The sequence below is a fragment of the Pantherophis guttatus genome, chromosome 1 (genome assembly GCF_059756535.1).
Source record: "Pantherophis guttatus breed Tessera chromosome 1, ASM5975653v1, whole genome shotgun sequence".
Lineage (NCBI taxonomy): Eukaryota > Metazoa > Chordata > Lepidosauria > Squamata > Colubridae > Pantherophis > Pantherophis guttatus.
Window position 1 is genome coordinate 300,845,686 of NC_142063.1, and position 17,373 is coordinate 300,863,058.

Below are 17,373 nucleotides of genomic sequence, written 5' to 3' on the forward strand. Positions count from 1 at the left end.
AATATAGAATCTGTTCCTACATGGGTTTGAAACAACTAGCCAAGACTTGGGGCTCAGTTGAAGTCACACAATTTTGACATTATACAACAATTGAACGTTACTGTACTGTATTTTGTGTGTGTGTATGTGTGTGTGTGTAAGAGTTACTTAGATCAGATGAGTGGTGTAGACATTATACAAACACACACACACACCAGTGGTGGGTTTCAATTTTTTTACTACCGGTTCTGTGGGGGTGGCTTGGTCGGCGTGGCTTGGTGGGCGTGGCAGGGGAAGGATACTGTAAAATCTCCATTCCCACCCCAATCCAGGGGACAGTTACTGCTAAATCCCCATTTCCTAAATCAGCTGGGACTTGGGAGGCAGAGAATAGATGGGGGCGGGGCCAGTCAGAATTTTTACTACCAGTTCTCCGAACTACTCAAAATTTCTGCTACCAGTTCTCCAGAACTGGTCAGAACCTGCTGAAACCCACCACTGAACACACATATATATACACACACATACATATATTCACATCACATTTTAATAGTTGTTAGTCATCCAGAGTTACAGCCATATAAATTGACATAAATAAGCTTCTTAAAATATAACATACCAACAGCACAGGAATATTAACAGTTGTGAAAGAGGAACTAGATACATCTCTAAGAAAGGCAAACTCTCATGGCTGCCATCCAAAATTTGTCAAAGTTTCTTTATATTAAAACCTTACAATTATATTTCATCCCCAAGATGCATGTACACACACGCACTCATGGGTGATTTTTAAAAAGTATGGTGGACAATTGGTTTTTTAGAAAGATATGGAATTGCACAGGAAAGAATTGAAAAATTACATCCCTCTATTGGGTAGAAGTTATTTCTTTGACTTAGGTAATTTTATTAAGGGAAGGGCTATGAATTGATACGCAAAAAGCCGCTAGCTTTTTAAATCGTACATTCTCAAGAGTTGTATGATGCAAGAGCCCTAATTACATTCAGCAAGGTATGCCTCTGTTAATATGTTAATAGGCATAGTTTAATAGGCCACTATTCAGCTTACCATGCCAAAACAGTCTTCTAAGGTGAATGTCACTAAGTATTCTAAATGAAACTAATTTATAAAAGTGAAACTTAGCTCAACTCAGCACAAGCAAAATTACTGAAGATGCTGACTGGAAGAAAATTTGGCTGAAGCTATTTTTTGCAGAAAGAATTAAAGAGGTTGGAACTGATTCACATCTGCATCTAAACCTACAATGCCTCAAATATCCCAAATACCCTTGTATCTGAAAACATACTCATATCTGTTTAAAAAAAAACACATCTGAAAACATACCCAAACATGGGCATGTTTTCAGATATAAGGCAACACATTAAAAAAGAAATTGAGCCTGAGACTTTTTAGCATAACAATATTCAATATTTTGTGGTACCCCCAAGAAAAAATAACTTCGGTTATTGTTTCCAAGCAATTTTAGCTTATATTATTAAGAAATCGAATGCACTGAAAGGTGAGCGACAGCAGTTATGCAGTTATTTGCACACTCAAGCTTTAGTACCCACAGTGGGAGTCAAAACAAGCTGCACATAAGTATTAATGTTGCATGCATGTATAAAGATACAGGGTTTCAACTGTGATGCTGCAGCTACAGGTAGTCCTGGACTTATAACAGTTCATTTAATGACCATTTAAAGCAGGGTGGATTTGATTTAAATCAACTCGATTTAAATCATAATTTTAAAGAGCAACTGTCATCTCTGTCCTGCAGCGGTTCCTCCTCTGACCTGCTGTTGACTCACCGACAGTCTCAATATTGCAGAATATACAGCCTAAATAGACAAATATCTATCTTTAGATAGATTTTTATTCCAAAAGCATTTTATTAAAATAAATTTGATAAAAATAAAAAAAATCTAATTTCAATTAAAAAAATCCAATTATTTTTATTTTTTTAAAAAAATATCAATTTTTATCCATCCTGATTTGAAGTTACAGCAGCACTGAACAAAATGACTTATGACCATTTTTCACACCTATGACTGTTGCAGCATCCCCATGGTCACATGATTTCCATTCAGATGCCTGACAACTGGATCATATTTATGACGATTGCAGTTTCCCGGGGTCATGTGATTATCATTTATGACCTTTTGTTAAGTCAATGGAAAAGCCAGATTCACTTAACAACCGTGTTACTAATTTAACAACCGCAGTGATTGATTTAACAAATGAGGCAAGAAAAGTCGTAAAATGGGGCAAAACGCATTTAACAAATGTCTCACTTAGCAACATAAATTCTGGGCTCGATTGTGGTTGTAAATTGAGGACTAACTGAACAGTGTTGCCTCTTTTAACCCACCCTGCAGAGAGAACAGTGCTCAAGGCTATATAGCAGGGGTACCAAACTCAATTTCATTGAGGGCTGCATCAGGGTTGTGTTTGACCTTGGGGGACTGGGGGGGGCATGGCCAGGGTGGGCATGGCCAGCTCGACATCACTCGTGTTGGGGAGCGCTCTGCCAGCAAAAACAGAACTCGGGTGAGCTGCGCACAATGCCTTCCAAGCTCCCCTCCCAAGCTTCGTTTTCGCTGGCAGAGTCATCGCAAGCCCGTCCTTTGCTGTTTCCAGGGCAGCCCCGTGGGCCAAATGTGGCCCGCAGGCCTTGAGTTTGACATCCCTGCTATACAGCAAACAATATGCAAAATTTAACATAGCGCTAATTATATTTTTCTTTTAAGTACTACAGGCCATGTTATTGACAAGTCATAGCATGACAATTTGACAAGCCATTTTGCACTGAATGGACAGAGGTTTTATCATAATTTGTATCAAAATGCTCTACCTTCATCTTGATCACACTAGACCTCAAAGCTCAGCACTGCTTACTGTCATCCAATCTCAATCACATTTCGATGCACTTTAATTAATCTCATTGACCTTACCTTCCTCAACCCCAGTGTATTTTTCTCCAGTTCAAATTTTCTATCAAGTTCTTCTTCGTATTCTGCACAAATAAGAAAATGTTAGTTCAATAGCAATAGCACAATATTATCAGCTCTCTGATAATAGAAAGAGAAGACGTAAGAAAAAATAAATTCCAAGTAGTATTATTACAGTGAAAGCCTACTAAGGCCTGAGAGTCTCTTTTCTAAGGGAAGTAAGAGTTATTACAGAATATGTTAATAGATTAGGAATTGTCAGTCAATTAGGTCTATGACTCTCACAACCTGTCCAATTTGATCAACTTGTCAATAAGCAAACAGGAACAAAAATAAAACATGCAAAGTTTCCAATTTGTAAAAAAGGATATGTCTGAATAAAGGCAACTTTTTCTATGTTGAGAACCACTTACTAAAACTCCACCTTCTATAGACCTCTTGATGCAAGCAAGTTCTCTACTCAGAATGCTCTATCTTTAAAAAATTTGCAAACAGCAGCAACAATATAATACGAATGAGGCTTTTTTTAAAAGACATCAGAACAGCTCTAAGAACAGTGGATATCAGTGGCATGTTGATTCAATATTAACAGTCTTAAGCAAAAAAGTTAGTTAAATAGAGAAGATGAGATCTGCAGTATAGTGTCTTGTAATATTTTTTCTAGCGATAGCAATAGCCTTTAGACTCACCGTATTTTCCGAGTATAAAACACACTTTTTCCCTCCTAATAGAGGCTGAAAATTTGGGTGTGTCTTATACTCCGAATGTAGCTTTTTTGAAACTTTTTTTCAGCCCTAACGAGGCGCTAGCGAGTGAAGCATCTCCATGGTTTGCCTGCTTTTCTCATTGCTTCTCTCTCCAAAGATCAGTTGTGCTTTAGAAGCTGTTTTTTATCCCCAAGCAGGGGATAAAAACCAGCAAACTAATGTGCTGAAGCTGACCAGACTAAGGACGCTAGCCAGATCAATACCTGGTAGGTAGATTTTTTTTTCCTATTTTCCTCCCCCAAAACTAAGCTGCGTCTTATACTCCGGTGCATCTTATACTCTGAAAAATACGGTATATATCATCTCATAATGGTTTACAGCACTCTCTGGGCGGTTTACAAGTGTAGAAGCATTATTCACCTATTGTCCCCTACAATCTGGGTCCTCAGAAGGATGGAAGGCTGAGTCAAACTTAAGCCCTGCCAGAATCAAACTCCAGGCTATGGGCGGGGGGGGGGGGGCAGTATAGGCAGTATTTGTCTGAAAAACAGGTATTCCTCGATTTACAATCACAATTGAGCCCAAAATTTTTGTTGCTAAGCGAAACGTATGTTAAGTGGATTTTGTCCCATTTTATGACCTTTCTTGCCATAGTTGATAAGTGAATCACTGCAGTTAAGTTAGTAACACAGTTGTTAAGTGAATCTGGCTTCCCCATTCACTTTGCTTATAAGAAGGTCGCAAAAGTGGATCACAGGACCCCAGGACACTGGAACCATCATAAATATGAGTCAGTTGCCAAGCATCCAAAATTTGATCACGTGACCATGGGGATGATGAAATGGTCATAAGTGTGAAAAAAGGACATAAATCACTTTTTTCAGTGCCACTGTAACTTTGAATGGTCACTAAATGAACTGGTGTAAGTCCTGTACTGCATTTAACCACTGTGCTACCATGGCTATTTATTACATTTCATTTTATTTATTTATTTATTGGCTGGAGCAAATCAGCTAATAATTGCTTAATTAACCAATGGTTCCAATAAGTGAATATGTGCATTTATGTTGCCTTACTGACCAACAAAGACAGCTAGAAAAAAGAATTAATGCTTTGCAAATATTTGTTATGCCTAACGTTTTGGATATCAAATAGATTCTTTCCAACAATTATTCCTTAACAAAATTCAATTTCCATTTTTAAGTCTGGCAAGAGAGAATGCCTCAAAAGTTCAAGCTATTAACTGAGCATCATTTAGAAGGGAAGCAGCTTTCAAGATGAAGAGCTAAACTTTTGATTTATCACCTTTGGTTTTCAGAGGAGATTCTTAATATCTAGCTGAAGAAATTCATCTCTTCAAGAAATGAGTTTTTCCTCTTATTTTTTTGATGCTCAAAATAAACATCATCTTCTCTGAGAATATTTTTCCTTTCCTTTTTTTTTTCCTTAGCCTGGTTATCCAGCAGAGGAGAGAGCTGAAAATCAAGTTCGGTATCATCAATCACTAGGGATCAGAATCTCTAATTACATATCTCTTTGTCTGACTTTAATTGTTAATTGTAAATTTCTTTGGTAGCCATCCCTAATTGTAAATTGCAGCAGGGGTTAGCCAAGACAAATGTGTAGTGTTAGACTAGAATTATATACGTTATTATAGATAAATATGTATGTGAATTGTATAGATAGGTATATGTAGATATAGGTATGTATAATTGTATAGGAATAAGGTATAAATTACTATTATTATACTATGTTTAAATAACGTATAAGGTGTAATGAATATATTATTATATTATCATTAGTATATTACGTATTAACTTAAAATGTTGGAAGATGTTTGGGACCAGTGATGTCATATCTATGTCCAATGTTTTTAATTTTGAACTACTAATAAAAAACTTTATTTAAAAAAAATGAAAATTGCAGCAGGGTGTTAAGTGAACTAAATCAACATCAGGAAAATGAGCGGGACAAAAACACATAAAGTCAAATAAAGACTACTGATCGTTTCATCTTACAAAACACCAATCTACCAATTTTTTATTCAGTATGACAGAGACAGAGATGACTTTCATTCAAACTCCACCAAAATTATTGGTGATTTTCTAAATTGTTTGTAGATGTTGGCGGGTCTGTATAAAGCTTTAAGCAATCCCTTCCCCCTGCCTCCTAAATATATGTTTCCATGTGTCTATCCCTGGAAGTAAATAATTGCATTAAGAAGTGCCCATCCTAGTATCTAAGCTAGAAATGTAGATTTTGCACTAGGACTATAGAGCTGCAGACACATTTGATTTAATGAGTGCCAAGAGAGAGTACACGGGCACCACACGTCTTCCAAATCATTTTTCTCCCTAGTCAAATCTAAAAGTTCTAATCTGCAATACTGGAATAAATGTTTTTTGAAAACCTCTCTGTATAGTTTCTGTTGCCACCTGAGATATACAGAAAGATTTCTTTTGAAGGTAATGCCCTCACATACAGTACAGTGAGGAAAAATGAGCATAAATATCTGAGAACTTTAACAACAGCAATAAGAATCATAATGGCAGGCATTTATGACTTTTCATGGCTACCATCAACCCTAGGATAAGCCAAGGAAAGAAACAACTAATGTCTATCTGCTAAATTAACCCATTGTCCAATTGTCTTACATTTCAAGTGGATTCTCAAGTTTCTTATTCTATTACAATTACTATTTTGATCCGAATAACCCATAGATGTTCTACTGAAATATGCTCTATTAATGCTCTGTATTACTACCAGTAGCTTCTTCTCATTCTATTTTGTCTCTTCCATTTTAACACCTTTCTATTGTGTTGCTGAGACAAAATTCTACTATTACACTTCACTGACTGTTTAATTTTAACTTTCTACTATAGCTTCTAAGTATATTTTTCAAGAAGCTGTCCATTTAGTACAAACATTTTTGAACTGAGCTTCTGGAAAACTCAGCTTTCCTTTCAACATTATGAACTATTCTGGAACAAAATCACATTGCTATTATCATAGCCCACACCTGGTCATTTTCAAAACAGCAGCAATCATAGAATCCTTCTTGTGCTAAAATATTATTGTTGAGCACTTTGTGGAGTTTCAGATTACTCAAAACCAGGCTTAGATTCAATCTGTTCCCATGAATTATACATTTCTTGTGATGACTGAGTTCTCAGTTGAAATATGAGGATATTAAAATAATGAAGGATATTCTTATCAATACCTTTGTTTTCTATACATAAAGATAGATTATCAGTTCAAAAATCAGAAACAAAAATAATTTGAAATGTAAGTGGTTAAAACATCTAACATCCTAATGATAATTGTTTATATAAACCACCTTGTTATTGGCTACATTAATTATTATTATTTCAAGATTCTAAAAACTGTTATGCTATCTCCTCCTAGTGGAAAAAATGAAGAATAGCAGGAGTCACTTTACAGAAGTAGTTCTATTTATTGGATGCTAGCTTTTTTCAAGAGATCAGGGTGGCATACATAACACTCCTTCTCTACTATTTTCCCTGTTTTCACAACCTTGTGAGGTGGAGCAATAATAAGAGCAATAATATATCAGATACATATAACATTTATTCTTTTACATATCAAGCACAATCAAGATTATTCCAAGCACATTGAGTAACCTAATTCCAACTCTAAAAAATTCCTCCAAAGGAGGAGAAAATTGAACATATACATTAAAGAATTAGCACATATCTCATGTTACTGAACTGGTAAGTGACAATATATGTGTTTAATCACTAAATAGAAGCATACAAAGTTTTATTTTGTTCTATACAAAGTTTTATTTTGTTTTGTAACCAAGAGGCTTGAGGAACAGGGCAATAGCATAGTGCAGAGGTCTCCAAACTTGGCAACTTTAAGCCTTGTGGACTTCAAGTCCCAGAATCCCCTAGGCAGCATAGTTGGCTGAGGAATTCTGGGAGTTGGCGTCTTCAAGTGACCTGGCATAGTGACCTCTGACTGAGGAAAGAATTTTCTACTTCTATTCTCTATTTCCACTTTTCTACTTTCTATTTTCTCAATTGAGGGGATGAGCATTTTAGGTGCATTAAGCCAATCCAAATCTTGCACGCTTTTCCCCTTGATTTCTCACTGAAAATTGGCAGAAAATTACACAGCACTTTCAACAAATCTTTTTTGCAATATGATCTCAGAGTCTCTGGGATTCCAGGAAAAGGAAAGGAAAATTTACAGCATGCAGCTATTCAAACCTGTCATAGGTTATGCAAAGAGGATTTTCTGGTAGTGCAGAAGTTATTGAAGTAGGTAGGTATATTGTGAATTATATGATGCAATGGAAGATACTACTTATCTAAACCTTTTTCAAAGTGGGTGATTTCCAATGTGAACCAATTTCTGAAAGTTTCAGAAGTCATGTTAGCTGGAAAGTTCTTTTGAGTTAAAACTCAATTTGGGGAAAATATACTATATACCACGTATAAGTTACTGTAGGAGCAATTTTTTAAAAAATCTTCAATTTTTAGTCTTTTTGGAGAAAGTTAACACCTAAGTTGTAGATTCATTACGTAAATTGGCTTCCAGGACCTCACATATTTCTGCATTGTTGCCAATAAGCACCACAACAGATGACATTTTCCCAGATATGTAGCTAAGAATCAAGACAACTTGATGGTACATAATCAATTGAATCAAACAAAGCATGAAAAAAGATATGTTGGCACCAGATATGCCAGCCTACACATTCATCACACACCCATTTATTCTTATACAGATTATTTTATGTTACTTATTTTATGTTGCTTTCTTTTTCCGTCGTATGAATTACAAAGAATCTTGTATCTACTCACTATTCTAAGAAAAATGCACACAAGCAAACTGACTCAATGCAACATTCTGCCTGGGACTGTAGGAAAATAGTTACATATTTTGTACTTTTTATTTCAATTTATTGAAAACTACAAAAGCAAAAAATAACACCTAATGATAATGGGCCTAAAGTTGAGACTTACCTTGAGAAGCTTGGAAGACTTCATAGAAAGAATAAAAATGAGAGCCAAAAGAAAGAAACAAGTAAAGATACAATTCCCATCTAGGCAAAATCTCCGACTGGAGGAACATTTTTAGGCTTCTCAACACTTAGAAGGTCATCTTAGCAATACACCTAAAAACAATGAGATAACATGTTTAGTATTTAGTTAGTTAGCCCCACATAGAAATGTCAGACAGGACCACAGAAACTTGAGGAAGAATTTCAAATTTTATTTTTCAAAATAAAAGATGGAAGATGGAAGAGGAAGAGGCTTATAGTTTGGGTTCCTAAGAGCCTAAGAAGAGATGTTGCAAGATAAAAATAGAAGCCCTATGCATCAACACAAATAGATAGCTAAATAAACAAAATATCTACAAAATATGAGTAAAGACTGTTTTTTAACTAAATTCCAGGCCAAAATCAGCCTCCCCTCTTCAAAACTTACTTCGGCTTTTTCCATTCCTGAAATGCACAAAATAGAAGCAAAACAATTTGACCTTTCTTAGAACTTTCTGGAATGGTGGAAATCAACATGACCATGACAAGTACACAATTAGTGAAGAAGACAATATCATGGTCTGATTAGAAATAGGACAGCTTGTTTCTGAACTACAGCTAAGAAATCATTTTTCAGAAGAAATGTATTGTTAATTTTTTGTATTGATCCATTGCCTGGAACAGGAATTGGCTTGTTGCCTGCGCCTGATGTGTGGGATGACAGACAGAGTAACCAGCCCAAAGTCACTCAGCTAGCTTACATGCCTAAGGTGGAACTAGAACTCACAGTCTCCTAGTTTTTAGTCTAGTAGTGCCTTTGCCATTAGGCCAAACTGGCTCTCAAGAAAGATGAAATTTCTGAGTGAAAAAAAAAATTGGGGGAGGTGCACAGGAAGGTATAATAGTAAGTTCCTGGCTGCTGAAACACAACTGGACACTGGGGCCTGTGGCAGGGATGGGGAAGCATGGTGAATCCTTTATCATTGATTATGTTATGAGCCGAGGTGGCGCAGTGGTTAGAGTGCAGTACTGCAGCTACTTCAGCTGACTGCTAGTTCAGCAGATCAGCGGATCAAATCTCACCGGCTCAAGGTTGACTCAGACTTCCATCCTTCCGAGGTGGGTAAAATGAGGACCCAGATTGTTGGGGGAAATATGCTATTTAGTATACTGTCTTTGGTGTAAGCCGCCCAGAGTCCTTGGAGAGTGGGCAGCATAGAAATATGAATAATAAAATAAATAAATAATAAGTAAATAATGTTGACTGAGGCCATTGTGTTTTAGCAACATCAGGAAGGTCGTACGTTCCACATTCCTATCCTTAACTATGTGGTTAAGAACAATATTAAAATGGAAACACTAAATTTTAGACTGTAATCTGATGCCCAGTTCCCTGAGAGAAAACTCTTCTAAATTCAACCGATTCCTGTTCCACAATTTTTTTTTATTAAAAGTCTTCTATTTTTTAAACAAACAAACATTTAATATATCAGTCATTCCTTCCGTGTGACATCTCGGTGTTGTCTCCAATCATTCTTTTTGTTAATTCTTCTGTCTTCATTCTCATCCAATCAATTACAACAATTCATCACTAACAAAATATTCTGATTATAGCATTTTTATACATAACTATTAATTTACTTATTTGTATCTCTTTTCTAACCAATAGTAGAGTTGATTCCTTAACTTAAAGTATTCTGAATCTTCTCTTTCTTTAATCATCATAGTCAATCTATTCATTTCTGCACAATCTATTTTTTTTAAATTACTTTTCTTTCCAAAGGTATTTTCTCTGCTTTCCAATGTTGTGCATAAACAACCCTTGCAGCTGTTATTACATGTATAATCAAATAAATATTTTCTTTGCTATTTTTTTTCTAGTAGGATACCCAATAGGAACAGTTCTGGTTTTAAATCAATACATTGTTGTATCATTTCTTCCAGCCATATCTTAATTTTATTCCAATAATTTTTAGCTTCTGGACATGTCCACCACATATTTATTTATTATTTATTTATTATTCGTATTTCTATGCCGCCCACTCTCCGAGGACTCTGGGCGGCTTATACCAAAGACAGTATACTAAATAGCATATTGTCCCCAACAATCTGGGTCCTCATTTTACCCACCTCGGAAGGATGGAAGGCTGAGTCAACCTTGAGCCGGTGAGACTTGATCCGCTGATCTGCTGAACTAGCAGTCAGCTGAAGTAGATGCAGTACTGCACTCTAACCACTGCGCCACTTCGGCTCTTGGTATGGTAATATATGTTAATAAGAACCTGGTAACTGGTGACATTTCCAACATTTAGCTGATTTATCTTTAAACATTTTTGCCAGTTTCTCAGGGGGCATATGTCATCTATAAAACATTTTATATTGATTTTCCTTATATGCAGTGGACATAGTTAAATTATAATTCCTTTCCCATTGTTCCACAATTTTTTGACCAAACATGTGTAAGTGTGTTACATGGACCCACTAATATAGCTCAGAATATGTTCAATTTGTTCACTGAATTCCACAAAGCTTACCTCTTCGTATATGTACACAGTAGGAGGGGAAGAAACCTTTTCCTCTCAAAGATCATATTCGGAAGCAAGATTGTGCGGTGCTCTGAGGGGACTAATAGTAGACCAAAATATCCCCATCATTACCCAGCAGGCTACCAGACCACAGACAAGCAGTATGAGACAATGTAATGTCTGTGAGAATAACCTTCAGGGATAGGAGGAAGAGCCACAGGCAACCTAGACAACAATATGTCACAGTAAGAGAAATCTGAGTCTAAAGCAGGAATGGCGATAGAGAAAGCACCTCCGAAATTATCCTCTCCAGTTCTCTGAAATGTGAAACTTCCAGCCTTGCAACATTGTTACTGTATGTAACCTTACAATAAAGATAGCAGTAGTGCTCAGGGGTTTGATTTCCTGCCCTGGGCTACCTGGAAGGGCTGATGGATGATCAGTTGGTGATTGGATCAATTCATATCTTTTTTTAAAAAAAAGCCATCCTTCTTAGTGGGCAATTTTCTCCCTGTATTTTTCAGCATTATAGCTTGTAAAACATGCAGTATACAATACGTATTCTGATTTTACAATACTTTCTACCAAACAAACAACTTAGTTGATGAACCTAATTGCAGGTGGTATTTGAACAGGGGACTCATTACACTAACAGAAGCCACGCAAAGATGCCTGAGGATAGTCCATCCACTGTGGCACAGGCTGATCCCATAAGAGGAAACAGGTGTCCGTGAACACGCGGAGACTCACTTCTAAGCAAACTTAGTTAGGAGTGCCATATTAAGCACATTTTGCTTTCTAATTGTGGCTTTGGCGAAGACTCGAGAGAGAGAGTCCCGCGGACCGCAAGGAGATCAAATCAACCAATCAATCCTAAAGGAAATCAACCCTGTGTGCTTTGGAAGGAGAGCTACTGAAGTTGAAGCTCAAGTACTCTGGCCACTTAATGAGAAGAGAAGAGTTCACTGGAAAAAACCCTGATGTTGGGACAGATTGAAGGATTTTTGCTTGAGGGAGCCTGGTTTAGCTCAACAGACAGAAGCACTGTAATTTAACACCAGCTGTCTGCAATTAAAGTAAAATCGAATCTCACCAGGCTCAAGGTTGACTCAGCCTTCCATCCTTTCTAAGGTAGGTAAATTGAGGACCCAGTTTGTGGGGGCAATAAGCTGACTTTGTATAAATATACAAAAGTATTGAATAATAAAAGTATGACAGCTATTGCTTAACGCACTGTAAGCCGCCCTGAGTCTCCAGAGAAGGGTGGCATATAAATCAAATTAAAAAAAAAAGAAGAAGAAGGGTACGGCAGAGCATGAAATGGTTAGAAATGGTTAGATAGGATAATCAACCAAATGGACAAGAATTTGTGCAAAAGCTGGGAAACAGTGGAGGAGGGGGGTTTGATGTGCTATAGTCCAGGGGTCTCCAACTTTGGAGCCAGCTGGGGAATTCTGGGAGTTGAAGTCCTCCCGGCTTAAAGTTGCCAAGGTTGAAGCATCACCAGAAGCTGATGCCGCTATAAACGGGCGCAGCGCTCCCATACTTTTCGTGGATTTCTTGCCCCCTGCACAGAAACGATGCATCTTTTAACCACGTTTCTTTGTTCTTTCATCCGGCAAGCAGCGCCGGGGCCTTTCAAAGTCTCCGGGCGCGAAACCTTTGGCCAGCATCCTTTCTCCCCGACAAAGGAGCTTTTTGTTTTTTTACCGGAGATCGCCGCCAGCAACCTTTACCTAAGGAACAACGCGAGACAAAACAAACGCACCGACCTGCCACATCGCCCGCCTCCTTGCGCGGCATTGAGCCCAGCCTTCCACGTTTCCGGCTCCGGCCCAATAAGCCGCGACCCCGCCTGTTTCTTGGCTGAGGGCGGGGCGTTTTCAGCGGACGTTTTATTCGGGTGTAAACGGAGGGAATCGCTTCTTTCCGTCCGTGCACTTCATGTGCGGGAATAATTCAGGAGACGCACCTCAACGCTCCTTTACACCGGTTTTTTCCCCCCACTCTCTGTAGGTATTTGGCGAGCAGCGATGCGGAGCAAGATGGCCTAAGTAGTTGCATTGCAAGAGCGATGGTTTGCTGCAACCTGCAGGCTTAGCTTTGCTTACCTGCGGGCAAGCCAAGAGCTTTTTTTTTTTAAAGAAAATCTGCAAAAACCGGAAATAGCATTGATTCTTACGTCAATATCATTGTTCCTCCATGTTTTAATTGGTACCTTCACATCTGGCAAACGAGGTGGTGGGAACTCAAAAAACAAATGTTTAAAGCTCCGGGGATTAAATTTTAACCGATTTCGGATTTGGGGTTTTTTTTGTTTTTTTTTTTTGCTGCTTGGAAGTTCATTAAAATCGGAAACTGGAGAAGCTGAGCCTAATTTTGCTTGGAGCCCTTTTCGTCCCTGGGGGTATGAATTAGCTGTCTTGGGTAAAAAAAAAAAAAACATGCAAAGATCCATGCAAAGAAATAATGGGAACTTGGGTCTAACACAAAAGATGGTAACCATTTGAGGAAGATTGCTATAATCAAATAGTTTTCTAGACCAGGGGTCTCCAACCTTGGCAACTATAAGACCTATGGACTTCAATTCCCAGAATTCCTCAGCCAGCAAAGCTGTGTTAAGGAGAGTTAAGGCTTCTCTATAGCAGGGGTGTCAAACTCACAGAGCATGGCCCGGATGTGTCATGCGCTGGCCACACCCATCCCCGGTTTAGTGAAGGGGAGGAAGTTGCGATACGTCACATGACGACAATGTGACGGTGTGCATTTGACACCCCTGCTCTATAGCATCTGGATCAGGGATCCTATTTACCTATTGCAGGGGTCAGCAACTTGCGGCTCTGGAGCCACATGTGGCTCTTTGGGCCCTCTTCTATGGCTCCCTGTCAGGTGATCCCACCCCTGGCTGGCCCCGCCCCTCACCCTCCCCTCCCAGTCACTCCTCGCCTGGCCTGAGAAAGTAAGGGAGACGGCGGGGATGGAGAAGCACCCAGGGCAGAGACAGGGAGGGAGGGAGGGAGGGAGGGAGGAGAGAGAGAGAGATGTTGAAAGGATTTTGTGGTTCCTGGTGTTTTTTAACAACTGGTTCTCTGCCCTAATGACTGGCTGGGTAGGTGTGGCTAGGGGTCATGTGACTGGTAGAAGTGCGTGGCATTGAGTTGGCCACACCAACCCAGGTTTTGTGGCTCCCGGTGTTTTCTTTTCTGTGGGAAACGGGTCCAAATGGCTCTTTGAGTGTTTAAGGTTGCAGACCCCTGACCCATTGGAAACCAATAACTGGATGCACTAATGAGACAATTTCAGCCAATAAACAGAGGTTGAATCCTGAGAAGATGGAATCTGGTAGATTGATAGATCCTGGGTTGATGGCTGCCAGGGCCAGAAAAAAGTAACTGTGGAATCTATAAGGACCTAGGGCAAGAAGGAGGCAGCCATCGGGAGACATTCCTACATTCACCCAAAGGAGAATTCCCATAGAATCTGTTGGGACATTGTCAAGGCTGAGAGGTAATATTTCATCACTGGAGGAAGAGATAATTCTATGGTGAGCAACCAACTCAAATCCCTGAAGGAAGAAATTGGGAGAAGCAAGTCTCTGGGGAAAGGAGGAGGACAGATAGTAAAAGCGATCAAAGTCTGAGAGATAAAATGTATCTAACACATACAGTTGTATGTTGTAATAACAAAGTGTTCACTAGCAACAAATAATTGAGGACTGAGAACAGGAGGGGTGAAGTAAAAGATGTATTGTTTAGGCTCACTTAAAATAATTGAGTTAGTAAAATATAAAATGAGATAGTATAATATAAAAAAGAAACTCTTAGAAATGCACAGTAAGGTGACACAAATAGCAAACCACTGTCCTTAGAATGGGAATATCTAGGCAACTTTAAGACTTATGGACTTAACTCCCAGAATTCCCTAGGCAGCATGGGGAATTGTCTGGCTTGGGAATTCTGGGAGCTGAAGTCCATAGGTTGTAAAAGAGCCACATTTGCCCACCCCTGATCTAGAGCAAGGGTGTCAAACTCATGTCATCATGGCAGTGTCACGTGACATATCGGGACTTTTCTCCCCTTCGCTAAACTGGGCATAGGCGTGGCCAGCGTGTGACGCATCCGGCCCACAGGCTAAGAATTTGACAGCCCTGATCTAGAGTATTTTGTAAACATTTGTAAAGTCCTTTTTGAATAAAAGTCTGATCTCTGCCTCACTGCCATCATCCATTACAAAACAAAAAACAAAACCCACAAAAACTTACCATTTTATCCACACTTTCCATTAATAATATTGGGTAGTAATATCGGGTGCATGACTTGTTTTCCTGTCTTGAAATGAACATGGTTTTATTATATAGTTTTAATATTTTTATAACAATTTTATTGTACAGTAAACCAGTTTGAGATGTAATAAGCAATAATAAGCAATATAGAAATTATTTAAAGACTAAATTAAAAATATTATTTTCCACATGATAAACAGGAGGGAACATGACTTTGTAGGGCTATGGACTTCACAGACTTCTGGGTGTAGTAGAAACTTTTTCTTCCTCAGATGTCAAGTTTATATTCTGTATCTCTGCTTCCACAGAGAGGCATACATCAACTACAACATGATTTGGATGGATGGAAATGGCTTTTTCATTGCAATTATCCATTTACTGAGTATCTCATTTACATTATTGTATAGTTCTTATATAGAATTCAATGGAATGGAATGGAATGGAATGGAATGGAATGGAATGGAATGGAATGGAATAGAATAGAATAGAATAGAATAGAATAGAATAGAATAGAATAGAATAGAATAGAATTCTTTATTGGCCAACTGTGATTGGACACACAAGGAATTTGTCTTCGATGCATAAGCTCTCATTGTACATTAAAGCAGAGGTGGGCTGCACTTTCTTTAACAAAGGGTTCGCTTCGCTCACACATGCCCCTTTGGGAGAGAAATGGAGAAACAGAGCTTCAAACAGGCTACTAATCAGATCAGGCAGCTCCGGTGAGAACAGCAGGCGCGGTGCGGAATGCAGCCAGCCAACGAGCCAGAAAGTAAGTTATAAATTGATAGCATAGAACAGGGGTGGGTAGGCAGGCCCAGCCAGCAATCAGAGCTAAGGGTTCGCCCAAACCCTTGCAACCATGCAGCAGCCCACCACTGCATAAAATGATAAACCATGATCATAGTCATAAAAATACATTCATCATAAATCATAAGATACAACACTTAGTGGTAGAATCAACATAAATCGTACTAGGAAACTAAATAAAACAATATAAATTGTAAAGATACAAGCAACAAAGTTATAGTCATAAGTAGAAAAGGAGATAGGTAATAGGAAACATGAGAAGAAAAATAGTAATAGAGCCTTACTAAATAGTTTGACAATGTTGTGGGAATTAATTGTTTAGCAGAGTGATGGCATGGGGGTAAAAAATGTCCTTGTGTCTAGTTGTTCTGATGTGCAGTGCCCTATACCGTCATTTTGAGGGTAGAAGTTGAAACAATTTATGTCCAGAATGTGAAGGGTCTATAGATATTTTCACAGCCCTCTTTTTGACTTGTGCAGTATACAAGTCCTCAATGGAAGGCAGGTTGGTAGTAATTGTTTTTCTAATTATCCTCTGAAGTCTGTGTCTGTCTTGTTGGGTTGCAGAGCCAAACCAGACAGTTCTAGGGGTGCAGATGACAGACTCAATAATTCCTCTGTAGAACTGAATCAGCGGCTCCTTGGGCAGTCTGAGCTTTCTGAATTGGCGCAGAAAGAACATTCTTTGCTGTGCTTTTTTGATGACGTTTTTGATGTTAGGTATCCATTTTAATGAACTGTTTATATAGTTCAGAAAATACAGTCCCAAAAAGTCTTTCTTATCTCTGTCTGTCTATTCCATTTCTATAGCCACCCAACTCAGCCAAATGACACTGATCTTGATCACAATATATTCATCCATCCAATCCAAGTCACAATATTGCTGGCCCTTCGCTGAAGCCACCTATGCTTATGCTCAAACGTTGTTTCTGCCCTGCTTTCAATCTGCTTCCAAGCTCAGTTCAAAGAGATAGTGAAATTCTCATATAGTTTGGGACTAGGTTACTGATCAGCTGCTTTTTCTTCAAATTGACATCATCTCCAGAGGCCCTGTCTCAACTCCCCTCTTCAAATGAAAGGTGGCAATTGGGAGATGGCATCTTCAGTTGTAACTCC

The 17,373-nt window shown here is 38.5% G+C and overlaps 1 protein-coding gene across 6 annotated transcripts in view; it reads right to left on the reverse strand.

The window, feature by feature from the left end:
* The window catches only part of HHAT (hedgehog acyltransferase), a 158,036-nt gene extending 145,012 nt beyond the window's left edge, over window positions 1-13,024 (reverse strand). For 4 of the 6 annotated variants that reach the window (XM_034427740.3, XM_034427739.3, XM_034427737.3 and 1 more), the window contains exons 1-3: window positions 12,938-13,024; window positions 8,624-8,775; window positions 2,929-2,990 (exon numbers count right to left, since the gene is read on the reverse strand). In XM_034427740.3, the coding sequence (XP_034283631.2) occupies window positions 2,929-2,990; window positions 8,624-8,732 (171 nt within the window). In that variant the 5' untranslated portion in view covers window positions 8,733-8,775; window positions 12,938-13,024. Of the gene's footprint in view, window positions 1-2,928; window positions 2,991-8,623; window positions 8,776-11,174; window positions 11,391-12,937 lie in introns of all 6 variants that reach the window. The other 2 variants (XM_087883203.1, XM_034427736.3) reach the window with 1 other exon arrangement.
* Window positions 13,025-17,373: the final 4,349 nt, after the last annotated feature.